This window comes from Crinia signifera, chromosome 2 (assembly GCF_055691185.1).
Source record: "Crinia signifera chromosome 2, ASM5569118v1, whole genome shotgun sequence".
NCBI classification, from domain to species: Eukaryota; Metazoa; Chordata; class Amphibia; order Anura; family Myobatrachidae; genus Crinia; species Crinia signifera.
Window position 1 is genome coordinate 152,131,973 of NC_139218.1, and position 18,112 is coordinate 152,150,084.

Here is an 18,112-nt window from a genome sequence, read left to right on the forward strand (position 1 = left end):
CCAACAATGCATCAGGGGTAATAGGATACCAGCCAATGTCTTCATTACTACTTGGGAACAAGTTAATTATAACCCACTACTGTAATTGGCAATAAAAAAGCACAAAGAATATTTACCACTTCCAACAAAAGTCAAATACATGTGTGAGATTTTAGTAATGTAGAAAATACTTGTTTGTGGTAAACACTGCACTGCCATGTAAACCCTTACACTAGAATCAAGTCGTGTAATTGAAAAAAGTCACACAAGTAAGTTTTGGTCCTAAAACAGGTTCTCATTTATTAATTGTTCTAAGGTCTTACATATAAGAAAATACCAAAACGCCTCATGAGTAAGGCTGGCATTATTTACAGTGGCTCCTCCCACAGCAGGATTTAGTGATGCTCATGCTGGAGGCTACTTGAGGCCACCATATTTTGTTCATTACAAAGACAAAGAATAAAACGGATTAGCCATCATCACGCAAACCATTCAAGTATCTTATTACAAAGGTTAAATATTGTGGTCATCTCAGATGAGGTGTCAATCCGATATTTTCATACGTGCAAGCTGTTGAGAGGTTGTCCATGGAAAAATGTACCTCTCTATCAATAACAGTCGTACAAGGGGGATTAACCCTTTAATTAATAAAATATTCACAAATGAGTTGATACAGATCTGAATATTGGCAAGATGAGAACTAATGGGCCTGCAAAAAAGACCCTTTACTACCAGATCAGTCACATTGTATTATTTTTAGTTTAATCCCAATCAAAGATTTAACACTCCCATTGATTCCATGAGTCTTGTAGAAAATTTACCTCCCAGCCATATGTATTATTAGATCTGTCTAATACACATGGCTAATTAAGGAAATCATTTTAAGAACAAGCTGTGTAAAAGGACACTGGGCTCCTCATGAGATATACGCAGTTTTTATTATACTGTACGTAAACCGGAAAGCTCAGAAGTTAGCCACAAGAAAGGAACAAACCACTTCTAACCAAAACAAACAATGACTGATTAAACTATATATTTAACGACAATTAGCAATGCTTGATCACTTTGGTTGTTAACTACTATTCCTTCTATTGGTTTAAACTTTTTTCCCTATTTTACAGCTGGAAGCAATAAAATGACCTGAATGTTAGCCATATCATTCAATTAAGATATTGCATATGCTTGGTTTGAATTTGTTGATTTATTCATATGGAATCTTATTACTAACCAAAATATACTATGGCTGCATAGATATACAACTATATAACCACTAGAGAAAAAATAATAATAAAGGCATAAAACAGATAAGCAAATAGAAAAAAATACTGTTTTTTAAAGAAAGTCACTTCCAAAAAATGTATTCATAAGATGCAAGTGTAATGCATCTAAAAAAATAAAAAAATGAAAATTTAAATACTTTAAAAGACAGACGTGTGTGGTGGAAAAGTTTATTTTTTATACACTAAACAGCGGCTCGGCAATTTAATTTCATGTTCCTTTCTTGTGACAAACTTATTGTGTGCATTTGGTCACGTAAACAAACATTTAAGCCACTAACAAACAGGTGGAATCCATTCACAAAATTATACGATTGCTTCTGATTTACAGTTTATGTACTATAGATGAAACTACAAACATCAGATTACAAATAAAGGCTTATTGATATGGAATAACAACATGCTGTGTGTGTATGGCTTAATCCCATGGAATTTTATCTCCGCATGATCAAGTTAGGAAAAATAAAACCATTAGGACTCATTCACACTTGCATAAATTTGTGTTTTAAAAATATACATGAATTATACATGAAAGGGTTGACACATTTAGGTATATGCACATTTGTTAAACCCAGAATATTTTATGGAAAAATCCTAAATTTTCAAAAAAACACATCTTAAACCCACAAAGGTGATGCTGCATTTAAAATGCACATATTATGAGACTGTTCCGTCGTCATAACATATGAAAATGTTTTACTATTCAATGTGTTTTTATGCATGTGTGAAAGTGCGCTTAGGTTTAATTTAGGTTATCAATTATAGGCGCACAACACAGATCTGAAGATGGCAAAGACAATAAATACAGTTTGCTGACTAATGGTAGTAGGACACTTGCCAATTTTAAAAATGATCTTTCAATTTAATTCATAATCTGACAATCTAAAGCAAAATATATTCACTGTTCATTATACAGTCACTGTACTTAACGAATAAGCTAAGACAGCATGGTGTTTTGCTAAGGTGGCAGCACAGTGTGGCTACAATATCGGAGAACCCAGTAAATGCATTATGGTTTTACGCCATAAAATGGTGTATTTTTGAAAATGTACTGCTCATCTAAAAGTCATGGTGTTAATCTTCAGAATTCCTTGACCACAATAGATTCACACAAGCATATAGATATATGCCGGTTATGTTTGTAAAACCACAAATGGTAACGGCAGTGAGTGTCCAGCATTTTACTCATACAAACATAAAGAGGAAAACATCCAACAACCTGAAATATATTTCTTTAACAAAATAAAACAAAAAACAGAACACAAAATAGGGTATCTTCATTAAATACATATAATAACCGATAGCAAAAATGATACTATAAAATTGTCCTATGGGTTAAACATACTGAATTGGCAAGCTTTGTAAGGAAAGTAGAAACATTGTCCTACATGATACTGTACCACTTCTGGCAAAACATACAGGATCTCTTTTACGTAGAGCACTGGTAGTGCATCACAAACCACCCTGGCAAAAAAAATAAAAACATTCTAGGCTTGTAGTTAGTAGGTAAAATCTGAAGTGGTTACACTTTGCAAAAGCCCAAGCTCCTAACCACATTAAACATTTGTTTAATTTGTAACATTTTTATTTGTATTATTACCCTAAAATCATGCTTAATTTAAAATTATTTGCAGCTTAATCAAATCATGATAGTTAGGAGACAAAAGGACGGCCATTACATGTTGCACTTTTGGAAACTTGAGACTTTTGGCAATGGTACAAATGCACGTCTTTCAAGTGAAAAATTAAAACTCACTAAGGGGGTATTCAATATCCCACCACTATTCCCGGCGGGGGAAATAGCGGCGGGGCCGATTCAATTTGGTCTTTCCCGACAGCATTGAACAGGGCATTGAACTTGGCAGAAAGGACCTGACTTTAGAAGCGATCTCGAGGCCACGCTCCCTTTGAGGTGTTCGGCAAGTGGGACCTTGAATCCTGACTGCCGATAATTCATTGAACCGGCAGAGAACAGGACAGGTCACGGTTGTCGGGCCAGCTTGACAGTCGTGACCCGGTATTGAATATCGCCTAAAGGGGTGATTCTGGTTGGTTTGCAAAAGCAAACTTCTTTAATTGGCAAAACCATGTGCACTGCAGGTGGAGTAGATGTAAGATATGCAGAGAGATACATTTGGGTGAGTTATTTTGTTTCTGTGTGAGTTAATACTGGCTGCTTTATTTTTACACTGTAATTTAGATTTCAGGGGTAGATTTATTAACTAACGGTCAGGGGAATATGCGCTATCCCCTGATCTATCACACCTGCTGGCCGTGTACTTTATCGGTGGCAGTGTGGGGCAGGAGGCATAGCGCAGCTATGATATTTCAGAGTGCGCACCTGCCTCCTGCCTGATTTATGAACGGTCCGCCTCGCTGACCGCTCCGCCGCCTGCAGCTATCGACTTCGACAGCTGCAGGCGGCGATGCCCTATGCCAGAGCTGTCCCTGCTGCTGGCTCTGAGCTGCGCTGGGATCTCGTGTGAGTAGCAAGATCCCATGCATGCGCAGTCCAGCCGGCCGGGGAGAAGCAGACAGCGCGTCAGTGTTAACTGACGCGCTGTCAGCTGGAGGGGACATCGCCGGAGGGGTGAGTTTGCGCTCCCCCCGCTTTGGCGGAAAGATCTTTGTAGATCTTGTCGGTGCCCCCTCCTGCTTCACCTCGCTTCTGAGGTGAAGCAGGGAGTGTAATAGCGGTGCTCTTAGCGCCGCTATAATAAATCTACCCCTCAGTTTGAACATATCCCACCCAAATGTAACTTTCTCTGCACATGTTACATCCGCCCCACCTGCAGTGCACATGGTTTTATCCATTAAAGGAGGAGTTTGCTTTTGCAAACTAACCAGAATCAGGACCTGTAGGTTGAGCAGATCCAAACCGATATACTATGCAATGTTCTTCTAGTGTGAAAATAGCTGTGCACAGACTGTCCTTCCAAATGTCCCCTTTTTACCACTCTCTGGGGTAGATTTATGAAGTGGTAAAGTGGGGCATATGTGCTATCCCCATGCGCTGAAGCAGGGGATAGCACTTCCCCTGATCTATTAAACCCACTGTGCGGGTACTTTAACGGTGGCGGTGCAGTGGAGGCGACTTAGCGCATGTACTAGTTTTAGTACAGCGCGCAATACACATACCTAACTTATGAATTTTCTTATGAGGCTTTGTTCCAGTCTGTGCCGCTGTTCATATCGCCAGAATTTGATGGCGCTGCGGGTCTCCTGTGTATGATGGTAGGCGCCGCTTGTTGGTCTCCAGCGGCTACAGATTAAAACTGCGCATGCGCCGTGTACACAGCATCGCAGCATCCCCTGCGAAAATTTTCCGGTGCATATGCAGTTTTAATCTGGCTGGAGACCAACAAGCGGCACAGAACATGGAAAACTGCGCATGCGCTGGGTACACATTGTGAGAAAATGTATCTGGCGCATGCGCAGATGATACCGCCGGAGGGGAAGGCACCATGCATTATGGGAGGTAGCGTATCCCCGTCAGTAGGGGATAACGCACTCCCATAATGTACACTTGAATGATAATAGACTCAGGCGAATTGCAGGGCAGCTTCACCACGATAAAGTGGTGTAGTTAACCTGCATCATTAAGGAACGTTAAGGACCTGATGCTAAATCTACCCTTCAGTTCTAAAATGTTGCTTTTGCAGTACTCTGGGAAAGAAAAAAACACCCATGCACTTAACTGCACTTATCAATGATCATACTCACTCACCTATCAGCTGCTGCAAGCTGCAAATTTCTGATATTCTGCAAATACATGCCTAGGTACACCATGTACATGTACATGTCTAGGTACACCAGCGTGTGGTCGCCAAAACCGATTTTGTAATGCACATCAACCAGTTTGCAATCCGTAAATGACTTCCATATTTTGCAATTATTAAACAATAAAAAAATACTAAAAATAAAGGTTTCAATAACTTTGAGGTAAATAAAAGTTCTGTGGTACAGTGAAATGTAAAAATGTTATATTCCTTAAATAAACATTTACCATTGCATGTGGAAACAGTACCATTAGGTTCAGTGATAAGAAGTGTCGGTACTTATGTATTATCTGGACTCCCATGTTAAATGCACCCCATTTTTTCATACCCCTGCTATCCAACTACGCATGGAGTTGATTTTATATAGTGTGGCAAGCGCAGCGAGCCACCGTGCCCGAAGCGTGGTGAGCGCAGCGAGCCCCACGAGGGGACGCGGTCTCATAAGAAAAACGTGAGTCCAGATATTACATAAGTACCGAAGTGTCTTCCAGCTAGAATGTACAATGCAATTAAATGGAGTTAATTAAGCTGGTATAGATTTTGTCCAGGTTTAATATTTAACTGCAAAACAAGCAAATAGAATCCATTAGGAAACTTAGAACTAGACACTAACTTCCTTTGGTAAATGAAGAGATAATGTAATGTTCATTTAACCATGAAAGTTGATTATCATTGAATAAAGCAATTTAGCATTATGCACCTTAGAATGCACATTACCAATGTACAAACTCTTCCTTGTACCTTTGTAAAGTTGCACATATATTATACAGTTCATTGTTTTCATTAGTGTAAAGATTTGTATACAGCGCAGCATATAATCAATGCAAGAATCATCTCAGCTTCATACAGCAGTTGATCCTCATCCATCGATAGAGATGTCCAGCATTATTAAACATTTCAATGTGTTCATTACCCACTTGCAGAGATATTCCACATCGTTAGACATTATCAAATGTGGTTAAAAGACAACAGGGTGTTAGAATGGTCTCCCATTAAGAAACATCACAACCTTTTTCTTCAGGTGTGTCACTTATTAATTTAAGAACTAGAAGGCTACAATCCACATCATTAGGGAACATGGGTTAAATGTACCGGTCATCAAAAGCATATCCATGTATCAGTCAACTCAAAAATATCAAATCATTCACTAGAAGATAAATACAGGATTATATATAGCAGCTTTAAACTAGTACAGACTAAAAATGTTAGTGTGATGGTACAGATGGCACAGCGGTGGTGCCAGATATACTACAGTTCCTTTGGGCAGACAGAAACCACAATGGTCTTCCAGAGATGAGCTCTACTTAGGAGCAATCAAGTCATCAGGTTGGAAGATCGGATTTTTTTTCCCCCATTTGCAGCTAAAGTGGATTATGGCATCCTTGCCCAAGGATAAATGGGCATATATAGAGCAATAGCGACAGATAAATGTACCGTATTACAAATTCCCCAAGACTTCATTGCTCCACCCATAAAAATATAAAAAATATAAAATAATAACACCCCCCCCCCCTTTGCAAAAAAAAAAGAAAGAAAAGAAAACCAGGATGACTGCATAAAACTAAGCTGCCATGGCCAATTGCATGGCGGGATGCACAGTGTTTGTCATGTTTATCATACATACATATTGGTGTCACACTTTTGTTACACAATTGAATACACACACGTTCCTAAACAAACTTGCTCAAGAATCTAAATTATTTTCTTACTGTACATATAAAATATTAAGTGATAAGTATATGTTTACAGTTAGTCAAGCATGGGCTTCCTTTTAGGAACTATTCCTTTATTCAAGGACTCCACGTGGCTAATAAACTCAAAATTCTTTAGTGTATCAAATCTATTGCAACTATCAGCAAACTAGTAGCTGATATGGCAATTCTGCTTTCATTTTAGCATTTAATATTACTACAGTAATACTAATTTTCATTAGGAACAGTTGAATAGTAAAAGTTTGATTGTATGGTTTATTAGACTAGTCTTACTTGCTTAGATTCAATGAATACACAAAATATGCCTCACAATGCCTTCAATGGGCAAGTCCTCGAATGGTACCTTTACTCTAAAACAAAGTGCTACATTGCGATTGGGGAGTTGGTTGTGCAGTTATTCTCTGGTAAAAGAAATTATAGGGCAGAGCAGTCTAGTCACTTATGGAAAAGGAACGCTACATGTTTCAGTCTTAATGCAGAACTTCAAATCAGCCTTTTCTCTGCATAGCCCCTAGCAATGTTTTCTTTAAAAAAAAAAAAAAAAAACTGTAAAAAATGGAGGGAAAACGGTTGTAATCCCATTAAGAAGCCATTAGCAAGTCTCAAATTGTAAGAAAAGCAAGAGGGCTATTCCATATTCTTGGTCAGTCTGCGGTCTACGGTTGTCCTCATTTCCTAGAAGAGTTGTTATCAGGGGATTACAGCTGGCGTCCGCTGACTGCAGTATTCTGCCCAGAACTGGATAAAGGTCGATAAAAAGAAAAAAATATATCATTTTAATTGTTATTATGGAAAATACTTGATTTTAATTAGTACAGAAAAGAAAACCATAAAACTACTACATTTTCTGAAGAATGTATACCATAATGAACCATTAGCACATGTATAGGTCTCCAATGAAGGAAAGAAAAAGCCAGCCCATGAGAATTTACTATTTTTCCCTATTTTGTACAATCATTTATGCATATAAAACTTGTTCAAAAAGGAAGTGTTTATTATTTGAACAGGAATTGGCAGCAAACAATGAGGTAGATGCTAAAATATAACACATTAAAGTGGATCAGTTATCCTTGTAACAAACTTAATAGCATTTTACACACTGAACTAATGCTAGCAGGTGAAAATTCTATTTTCCCATCATTACTATGATCACTGCTGCTGAGGACAACACAGGATAAATCAGGGTTGGGCAACACCGGCCCTCCATATGTTAATGAACTACACATCCCAGGATGCTTTGCATTAGTTTTGCTATGTGGCCATGCTCAAACTGATGCAAGGCATGCTGGGATGTGTAGTTCATCAACGTCTGGAGGGCCGGTGTTGCCCGGCCCTGCGATAAATAGTGCATGTATATAAACTAAGCATCAATAGGTCTTCCACTACTGGTTGGCAGGCAATCGGTCAAGACATGAGAGGGTTGACAAGCTTTAGATCATGGGTCTTCAACCTGTGGCCCTCCAGATGTTTTAAAACTACATGTTCCAATATGCATTGCCACATTTTTTCCTATAAGAGCATGCCAAAACAGTCAGGGCATTATGGGACATGAAGTTCCACAACATCTGGAGGGCCACAGGTTGAAGACCTGTGCTTTAGATAGACATTGACAAAAGGTCGACACCAGCAATAGGTCAACATGAAAATAATCGACACAGGAAATAGTCAACATGGTTTATTCTTACTTCCAAATCCAAGTGTGCATAAAGTTAGATTATAATAGTGTGCCTGAAGCATGCCAAGCGCAGCGAGACATGCGAGGAGATGCCGTACACTTATACTTTGTCCATGTTGGCAGATTACGACATGGACACTCAAAAATTACCTTCCCTGTGCTGACCATTTGCTTGTTTCTGCCTTTTGTCAATGACAAAAGGCAGACACATGAAACCTGTGCAGGATGAGGCTAATCCCTTATGAATAGAAATTTAGTTTGCCATCAGAGCTCGCAGAAAATTTGGTAATCAATTACAGTAGACAACACTAATGGTGTGTACACACTTCAATCACCCTGTGATTCTGACTATATAGTCAGAATTGCATCGGTATCGCACGTAGACTGCAAGGGTTTTAACCCCTGCGATCCCGATGCGCGCTCCCGTATCGCACGGCAGAAAGTCTTGGCTGCCTTGACTACATAGTGCAGATCTGCATTATATAGTCAAAATTGTATGCCACCGCATGCATGCCGTGCGATCCGTTAGAATTGCATATCTCAGGTGTGTACACACCATTAGATGGATATTGCCATTTTTGCTAAAAAGTATACATTTTAAAAGGTGGTTTAAAGAGAAAAGGTTCATTTAATAAATCAATATAAATCATTTTCTAAAAGACAGCCACATCCTCTATTCTCAACTTTTTATTAAACACATTGTCCCTCTTCTTTCAGTTGAGGGTGTCCTTGATTTGCATTGTCTTTTCAATGTGTCCCTATAACAATCATGGTCTAATAAAAAAAACTTACTACAGTACATTGAATACCATCAGGTAAACACCAATTTAGGGGGGTATTCAATCCCGGGTCACGACTGTCGATCTGGCCCGACAGCCGTGACCCTGGCCTGTTTTCGTTTTGTTTGACCGCAGATCGCCAGGTGCGATTCAATGTCCCACTTTTTGATCAGCGAAAAGGGGGCGTGTCTGCGTAAACAGCCGTGAATTGTCGATATTCGGCCGCGATCGCGATAATTCACGGCCGAAATCGACAAAACGGGCCCGACTGCTTTTAAAGTCGGGCCCATTCTGTCGATCTGCCTCTTCAATGCTGTCGGGAAAAACAGCATTGAATAGGCGTTCACCGCCATTTCTCCCCGTCGTAAATAGTGGCCCAGATTGAATACCCCCTTAGGCTTAGAACAGAGCTGAGAAAAGACTCGATCGGTTCTCAAACTGTGGGTCCTGACCTTCTCAGTATGGGGTCACGACTCCATGCTGATGACTTTTCTAATCTGTTGAATTGTGTTATTTTAGGCTCCTCACATCATTTTGTGCCTTCACAATGCAATGCTGCATTATTTTTATTGTCTGATGGGATACCAGAGGAAAATAGTTTGAGAACCCTTGGGTTAGATCAACTTAATCTTCTTGCTTACGGCTGATTTATTTAGCTGTCAAACAGTTTATGGGTAGAATTTTTTTTATTTTTTACTATATTGTAACTCACTTCAGATGCAAGCACTGATCTACTGCTTGGGGTCCACAGTCCATGACACACTTCCATGAGGGGCTACAGGCTTCTCACATTCTAAGGACTCCGTCTGATGAGTAAATAAAAGGCATATTATGCACTGCACGACTATGATCACTTCTTTTATACGGTCTGTCTATTTTATACATAAATAAAAATGAAAGAAAGTACTTTGCTCCTACAGCCCATGAATACAGTATGTTTTCAATGCTAAGTCTTAGATGTGCAGACCATTCCATGAAACATTAGACAATAATGTAAACTATACATTTTGGAGAAAATGACTAACATGTGTATGCTAATGTATTTGTAATTAAACCCATCTTGAGTTTAGCGGACAGGTACATTTCAAGACTATATAGCGCAATCAGTTAAGGATGCCAGGAATACCATGGAAGAGCACTTGCTAAAACGATGGCCTGTAATTGCTAGACTCTGGTTGGGAATGGCAAATTAAAAAATGCTAGAAACTGAAACAAGAGCGCATTTACTGAAATACAGTAACATCACAAATTAGGCTAGTAATATACAGGTACAGTATATTGCAATAAGTTAGGGAGATAGGGTTTCCAGAACATCAGGTATGTTTATATTAAATATTACATTTACCAGTATCTTTTTTCCCCTTGCTTCAAAAAGCAGCTATTAAGTTATTTTTTTTTTCTTTGCAGTTTTTTTTTTTTATTGTAATGCTGTCTTTAGAATAAGACCGCTCTGTAATAGGTTGGCATGCAGTCTAATGCATTTTCAAAGAACTGACTGCATTTGAATAACTTAAATCTTAAAATGTCAAATCTTATGTTTCTTTTGTTCGTGTTTGAAAACGCTGCTGTAAAAGGTGGATGTGAGAACACCCATTTTTTGGCAAATGTTTTTATAATGAAAAATATCAACATTGCTACTGACAGAGTTTACATACATTTTTACCAAAATTCTGAACATAAAAGGATGCAAAAAAAGGATTCAGAAAAGCCTTAGTAAAAAGTTGTTTCCCATACAAGGGATATTAAGATATTCAGATATAACTATTTGCTCAGTAAACATAATAATATTTAGTACTTACATTGTGCCGTCTTATACTACCACGCGGCTTAGGGACAGGTTTTGAGGGTCGAGAGACTACTGCTGCAGGGAGACGGGATTTCTGGGCCTGTATGGCCAGTTGATAGGCAACCTCAAAGGCCTGTCCTAAAGTGAGAATTATTTCATAGGCCTGGTTCTACAAAGAGAATCAGAGAGAGACATTGATGTAAACACTACATGACAAACTATTTTCAAACAGAAAAGGAAAACACATAAAAACAACTATCTACAGTATTTCCAGCTATGAAGATAAGGAGATTTACTGTATGTTATTACCCATTAAATCCTTTTCTTCTACTCCACTGGGGACATAGGAATCACAGTGGCTATATAGCGTGGAGAGGTCTGGTACCAAACAGCTAAAACTTTATGGCCGGTTTCACACACTACGGCTCCTGCCGGACAGGGAGCCGTGCCGCACACATTAGTTGTGAATGGACACTATTGTGTCCATTCACACGGGACGGCCACAGTTTTGGGCAACCAAACCCAGCCAGTTGCGTCAGGGTGGGCACCCTGTGTACCCCTTTGGAGTCGAAGAAATGGATTGATCAGGTAAGAACCCCCTTTCTTTCTTTTTCCTGCTCATATAGCTAAGGAGGAATTACAGTCAGAGGGGATGCTCCTAAGCCGCACTAACAGGATGTGAAGTAGTCAAATGAACAGAAACGAATGATAGTGTGGGCTGAGGATAACGTGGCAGCCTCACAAAGCTGCTCTGAAGAAGTACCACAACAAGCTAACCAAGAGAGTCCCATTCAACTGGTGGGAATGATCAATCACTATGACAAGGTGGGATGAGCAAATACTACAGCAGAGGGGGAAAAATCAGCTGCAGTCAAAAGGAGCCCCTTTACCAAGGTCTGCTTAGACGCTGGCCAGCCCAGCAAATGATCATCATTTAGGACAGAGAATCAGTCCTGTGGAATTCCTTTGTCCTGCTCACACTGCATTTAAAAGAGACTTACTCCGAGCAAAGACTCTGTATCTTGGTAAAATGGGAACACAATCTCCATGGGAAGGTTACCAAAGATAGCCCACATAATGACCTCATCCAAGTTGAAAATCAGAAATGGGGAATGATAAGACAAGGCACTCAAGTCTGGCACCCTCTGGGCTGATGTGATGGCTAGAAGGAAAAGTATTCCATGTAAGCCAATGAATTTACATCGTATCTTAGGGCTCAAAAGGAGAAGCCTGTAGAGTTCAGAGAACCAATACTAAGTTTTATGAAGAAACTAGAGAAAGGAAGAGAACTGGAGTACAAAATCCTGATCCGCCAGCAGAAAAACAAATACTTGTGACAGCTGGAATGATCTGGGGTGGTAGCTGAGCACCAATCACAGTAGGCCCTGCCAAATAGGGTGTTGAATTCTGTCTGAAAAAAGGTTCTGGCCATTAAGCATGGTACGAATAACCAGACAAGCATTAGGTCCACACCAATAAATTGACATGGCTTAAGGTCGCCATGACTTAATGTTGACATGCTGAAAGGTCGACATGGTCATTAGGTCAACATGGGTAAGGTCAACAGTGAAAAAGTAAAAAATTATGTGGACAGAGTCACATTCAACCGAATGTGGACAGGGTCAACATAAACACTAAAACGTACCACCGCGTCCCCTCGCATGGCTCGCCATGCTTCGGAGAAGGTGGCTTGCTACGCTCGGCACACTATTTTATTCTCTTACCCCACCCTAGTGGATGGTAGAGCATGAAATACTGCCTGTCGGCACATGTCAGTACAAAAAAAAACAGGAAAAAACAACAACCCATGTCGACCTTCCCCATGTCGACCCAATGACACTGTCGACGTAACCCATGTCGCCCTAATGCTTGTCGACCTACTTGATGGTGACCTAATGACTGTATCCCGTTGAAACAGCTGTTGGGTATTGATGTTTGCATCTCAATGCACATGCTTTTGGATTAAAATACATTTTATCATGACAGAGTGCTGGTTCTTTACTTTTTCCACCAAAAAAAGTAGGAGGGTGAGTGATATTTTTTTTGCGTGGTGCGAGGGGTTGTCTCACCTGAATTGCCCACATTCCTGTGGAGTTTGTTCCCTCCAAGGGAGAGCAAATTGTGAAGTTACACCTGATTCCTTGTGGGTGGTCTTCAACACATCTCTACAGTGAATTTTTTATGCTATTTCATTCTAATGTATCCATTTTCTCCAACCCCATGTTTGCCTCAGGTATTCAACTGCATCAAAGATCAGTGATGGTAATCCTAGTGGCTCCAGACTGCACGCTGACATTCTCAAAATATTGTTAGCTCCAGTGTGGCATCTTCCACTTTGTCCAGAGCTGCTACTGCAGGACCTGTTTCTACACGAACACATTCCTCAGTTGGTTTTCTTTGCCTTGATTTTGAGACTGAGCTTTTGAAAGCTAAAGGTTTCTTTCGCTTGGTAGTAAACACTTTGCTATGAGCCTGGAATCCATTTTAATCACGCAATTGCCAGAGTATGAAAACTACATTTTGTAGTGTAAACATACATCCAATTTTCCCCTCTGTTTCATACAAGGGGGTTTTTAGAAGTAGATTTAAAACTTTATTTCTTTTAAGTGCAGATTTCAGTCCCGTCAATGTATTTTCAGCAGTGTTTGGCCCTTCTGTGTGTTGCTTATTCAACTGATTATTGTCTGTCCGTAGCACCAGGTCTGTTTTTATTTTTTTAACTAAAAACGCACTAGAAAATACTAGAGTGTTGGGTGCTAGTAAAGATATATCAATAATTATAACTGTAAAAATTAATTAAAATAATTATACACTGAGCTGCAGTTACTCCTCTCTGTCAGCATTGATAAGTATGTATAGCACTTGCCAATGCTGGCACCCCACCCTATATCACAGGGAACACATATTATATGTGTATCTAGCGTTAGACACATAGCAATGTGACTAGGATGCACAAGTAGACAGTGCCGATTCATTTGATATACAATTGTGTCCATCTTCAGCTTGTGGGTTTTTGCTTGCCACAGGCTTACGCATTGCAGCAGCGAATACATGCTATGACTAGCATCGGCTTGCCTATGCCCAATGCATCCCTTACAAAGCGAGGCACACAATTTGAGGCAATATATATGTGTTTGGCATGAATAGGAGTATGGATAAGTCTGAAACACGTCTGTATGACAGTGGTATATTGTGTGTGACCGAGCCTCTATACTCAGAAAAACAGAATTTGTATTGGAAAAAAAGCTGTGGCTGCTATATTGTACCACTTCATATACACATATTGTACCACTTCATATACACATTCAGACTTGCACATATTGTGTCATATCAAATTCATCAGAACAGTCTCCTAGTGCATCCTAGTCCCATTGTTGGAAAAAAAGAAGAGTGATGGAAGATTATTATGCAAACTGGTGTGTCAAGAGGGGCAGTATGGCATGACTGTAGCAAAGATGTATGAGGACAGATCCGTACAATGGTTCAGATAGATTTATCTCACCACATCGGCAGTGCTGAAAACATGGCAGTAATGATGGCTCGTCTGCAGATCCTTTGTGATATAAGCAAATGTGCATAAATCCTCTGGATCCTGAGCTGCACATGATATGTTACGGATCTCATGTTCTGCAATTACATTCTGAAAGAATCCAACAATAAAAAAGTTATTAAAATGTAAAGAAACTTATAATATATGTTCTCAATTGGGAACAAATATGCATAAAGATTTTTTTAAATTGTTAATTAGCAAAAACGTAGAAATACCAAAGTTTAACAAAATAAGGTTTTCTAAAACTTCCAGCTTAAAAGTCAAAAAGTCAGATGGATCGATCTTGAAATTTCACTTTAAGAGGCTGTATTCACGGGGTATTCATCATTTTTCATTTTTTTGGGAGGTATTCAGTTTTGGTAGTTAGGGGTGTTTGGCGAAAATAGCATATTTTCCACCAAAAATTTGTGTTGCCTATTCAAGGTCATTTTTTCTCGCCAGTCTAAAGCATTTTGCCTGTCAACTCATTTTGTTTGCAGCACCTGTCTAAAGTCGAACATCTCGTTGCCAAGGGGGGGTTAAATGCTTGTTGTTGTAGGGAGTTCTAAGCTCATTGCCAGGGGTTTCATGTGCCTTGCCAGCAGTTACTTTGTCATTGGCAGGAGGGTTTACCTGCTCATTGCCAGGGAGGAGAGGGGGGGGATTTACCTGCTAGTTGACGGGGTGGGGAGGAGGGGCCGGGGGTGTTACCTGCTCATTGCCAGGGGTGGCGGGGGGTGTTACGTGCTCATTGCCAGGGGGATTTACCTGCTCCTTGATAGGGGCTGCATGGCCACAACGCTCTCCGAATGTGCACTTCTGGATAGCATGGGCGCTCTGCAATCCCCCGACAGAACTTCTGGATAGCGCTGGGCGCTCTGCAATCCCCCGACAGACACTAAAGGAGCACCTGTAGCATATATCTCCTTTACAGCAATCGCCATTTTGGAGGGGCGCAGGGACTCTATATGTGGACCGAACATGAAGAGTACTGTTCTGGTTATCTCCACACCTGTTATTTTAAGAAGCGTTTATATGGTTTTCGCATTACTTTTTTCATATAATAATTAAAATGTTTAACGCAGTTAACGTGTGTGTGTGTGTGTGTGTGTGTGTGTGGGGGGGTGGTGTTGGGTTAGCTGGGGTGTACTGGCAGGGTGTGCAGAGTCTCCATCCACAGGCAGACGGAGACCCTGCGCCCCTCCAAAAATGTCCACCGCTGTGAAGGAGGCAGGCGTTAGAAGTGCTCCTTTACCTGGAAGTGTAGTGTAGAGTGCCCAGTGCTACCCAGAAGTGCGGATTCCGGGAGGGCTGTGGACCTGCAACCCCTGGCAACGAGCAAGTAGACCCCCCCCCCTTGCATGGAGCAAGTAAACCCCCCTTGGCAACGAGCAAGTGAACCCTCTAGCATGGCATGGAGCAAGTAACACCCCCCCCTCCGGTATGGAGCAAGTAACCCCCCCCCGCATGGAGCAGTAAGAAATGGTGCCTCAGTTTTAATTGATTCGATTTTGTATGATTTTAGAACAAGAGTGAACCCATGACCAGAATGAACACCCAAATAGGTGTAGTTGTACCATTTGATGAGGTTCTCAGACCACCTTCATAGCGCATATAATCAATTCCACAGCTAATAGTGATAACTTGAACAGTTCCTCATACAATCCTCAATCACCTTATCCACACTGATGCAGAGGAGGGAGGATCAGTCACTCCAGCAGTCCTGGAGAAAACTTCTGGGGGGTGCAGTAAGTGGTGGGAGCATGCCCTCTCATGTGAAGAGAGTTCAGTGCGCTGACCCTCCCTACTCTGCATTAGTGTGAATAAGGAGATTGAGGATTGTATGAGGAACTGTTCAAGTTATCACTATTAGCATTGGAATTGATCATATGCGCTATGAAGGTGGTATGAGAAGCACAGCAGGTGGTACACCTACACCTGTTTGGGTGTTTATTCTGGTGGCTGGTTCACCCTTGACCTAAAATAATATTACACTAGGAGGCGCCATTTCTCACCTTAGGGGTCACCAGACAGAACCTCTTGGAGATAAGGCAGCCACCCCAAAGAAGAAGGGGACCGTGTGGAGTTGATGAATTGATAATTTGATTCCCAATAGGATTAGCGCTCATAACATCATTGTCTATATTGTATCTCTATCTATCTATACACAAACCCATACATGTGCACATATACAAGGTGGTCGAAGTGAGAATTTTGAAGTGGGGGGTATGGAAAATTGAAAGGGACATCGTGACACTGCAGGGCGTACTGTTGTGAATGGAAAAGACGTGCACGCAAAAATGGAGCATGGCCAATCGCAAGCAGTGTGCCCTTAAGAGACAGAGATTGTAAGCCTGGTTAGATAGATATAGATTGTAAGCTTGCAGCAGGGCCCTCCTACCTCCAGGTCTGTTTGTTGTTACCCAGTTTGTTTTATCACTGTCAGCAATTGTAAAGCGTAATGGAACCTGCTGCGCTATATAAGAAACTGTAAATAAATAAATGAGAGGGAAGCCACATAGTGGAGGAAGGAATGGGGGGGGGGGGGGGGCAGGAGTGCTGAGTGAGAGGAGGTCATATTGAGAGGGAAAGTGGAAGGGTGGGATGCCGGGTAAAAATATATATCTATCGTTGTTTGTATAGAAGCGTACATTTAAAAAAAAAAAATACATCATATTAGACATGTTTCAAATAACGACCCAAGGTATACTTGGGTTCCCCTTTAGTACAATAGGGTATAGATTAGGTCCTGTGCACATTCAAAACTTTAACAGTGTGTACTGGCTCCTCCCCCTTAAGCCCCCTACCACAGCCCAGTATAGGTAAAAAAGAGAGAGAAAAGATGGAGAAATTCTGGGTGCACTCAAAAAATTACTCAAGAAGACTTCCAACTGATACAGGTTGAGTATCTCGTATCCGAGTATCCGTTATCCGAATTATTCCGAAAACCATACATTCCAGAAAGTGAAAAAAAAAAAATATTTTTTTGCTAAAAACTCACTGGGGACATTTGTAACAGCATTACTGGTGACATGATATGTAACTGGCACTATATATGTGCAAAACAATGATTGCTTGGCATTCAAATTCAATATCTGAGATAGTACACAAATTTTGTTTCACGTTTTGAAACCTTGTTTTTTGAACAAATAAAATATATTTGTGTGTATTTTATGTGGTAATAAAATATATTTGTGTGTATTTTATGTGTTTATACAGCATACATGCAAGATACTTCAAAATACATAATTGAAATATTAAAATATTCCGAAATACGGAATAATCCGTTATCCAAAATTCTCCTGGTCCCGAGCATTTTGGATACGGGATATTATTAAATAGTGTTACAACCCCTGTTTCTCATGTGACAATTATTTCACTTTGTTTCTCTTTATTCATTCAGTGTTTAAATTCATACACTGTGTCAAGATTCAAGAGTCAACAGGATGAAGATGAATAAATCCTAGTTATATCTGGGAATTAAACAAATTAATTTTACTGTTTTTTGCCAATATAGGAAGACAGCACACATATAATCATCCTGTTGACTGCCAATAAGGTACAATCTTGATACAGTGTATGAATTTAAACACTGT

The 18,112-nt window shown here is 40.2% G+C and overlaps 1 protein-coding gene across 5 annotated transcripts in view; it reads right to left on the reverse strand.

Moving 5' to 3' along the window:
- Positions 1–253: 253 nt before the first annotated feature.
- ANKS1A (ankyrin repeat and sterile alpha motif domain containing 1A) overlaps positions 254–18,112 on the reverse strand; it is a 145,849-nt gene continuing 127,990 nt past the window's right edge. For 4 of the 5 annotated variants that reach the window (XR_014470387.1, XR_014470385.1, XR_014470388.1 and 1 more), the window contains 5 exons: positions 14,490–14,627; positions 11,001–11,156; positions 9,914–10,007; positions 5,056–7,485; positions 254–5,010 (listed from right to left, as the gene is read on the reverse strand). Coding sequence is in view for 1 of the 5 variants with exons in the window: in XM_083173136.1 (XP_083029262.1) it covers positions 9,933–10,007; positions 11,001–11,156; positions 14,490–14,627 (369 nt within the window). In the remaining 4 variants the exon portion in view is untranslated. Of the gene's footprint in view, positions 7,486–9,913; positions 10,008–11,000; positions 11,157–14,489; positions 14,628–18,112 lie in introns of all 5 variants that reach the window. The other variant, XM_083173136.1, reaches the window with a different exon arrangement.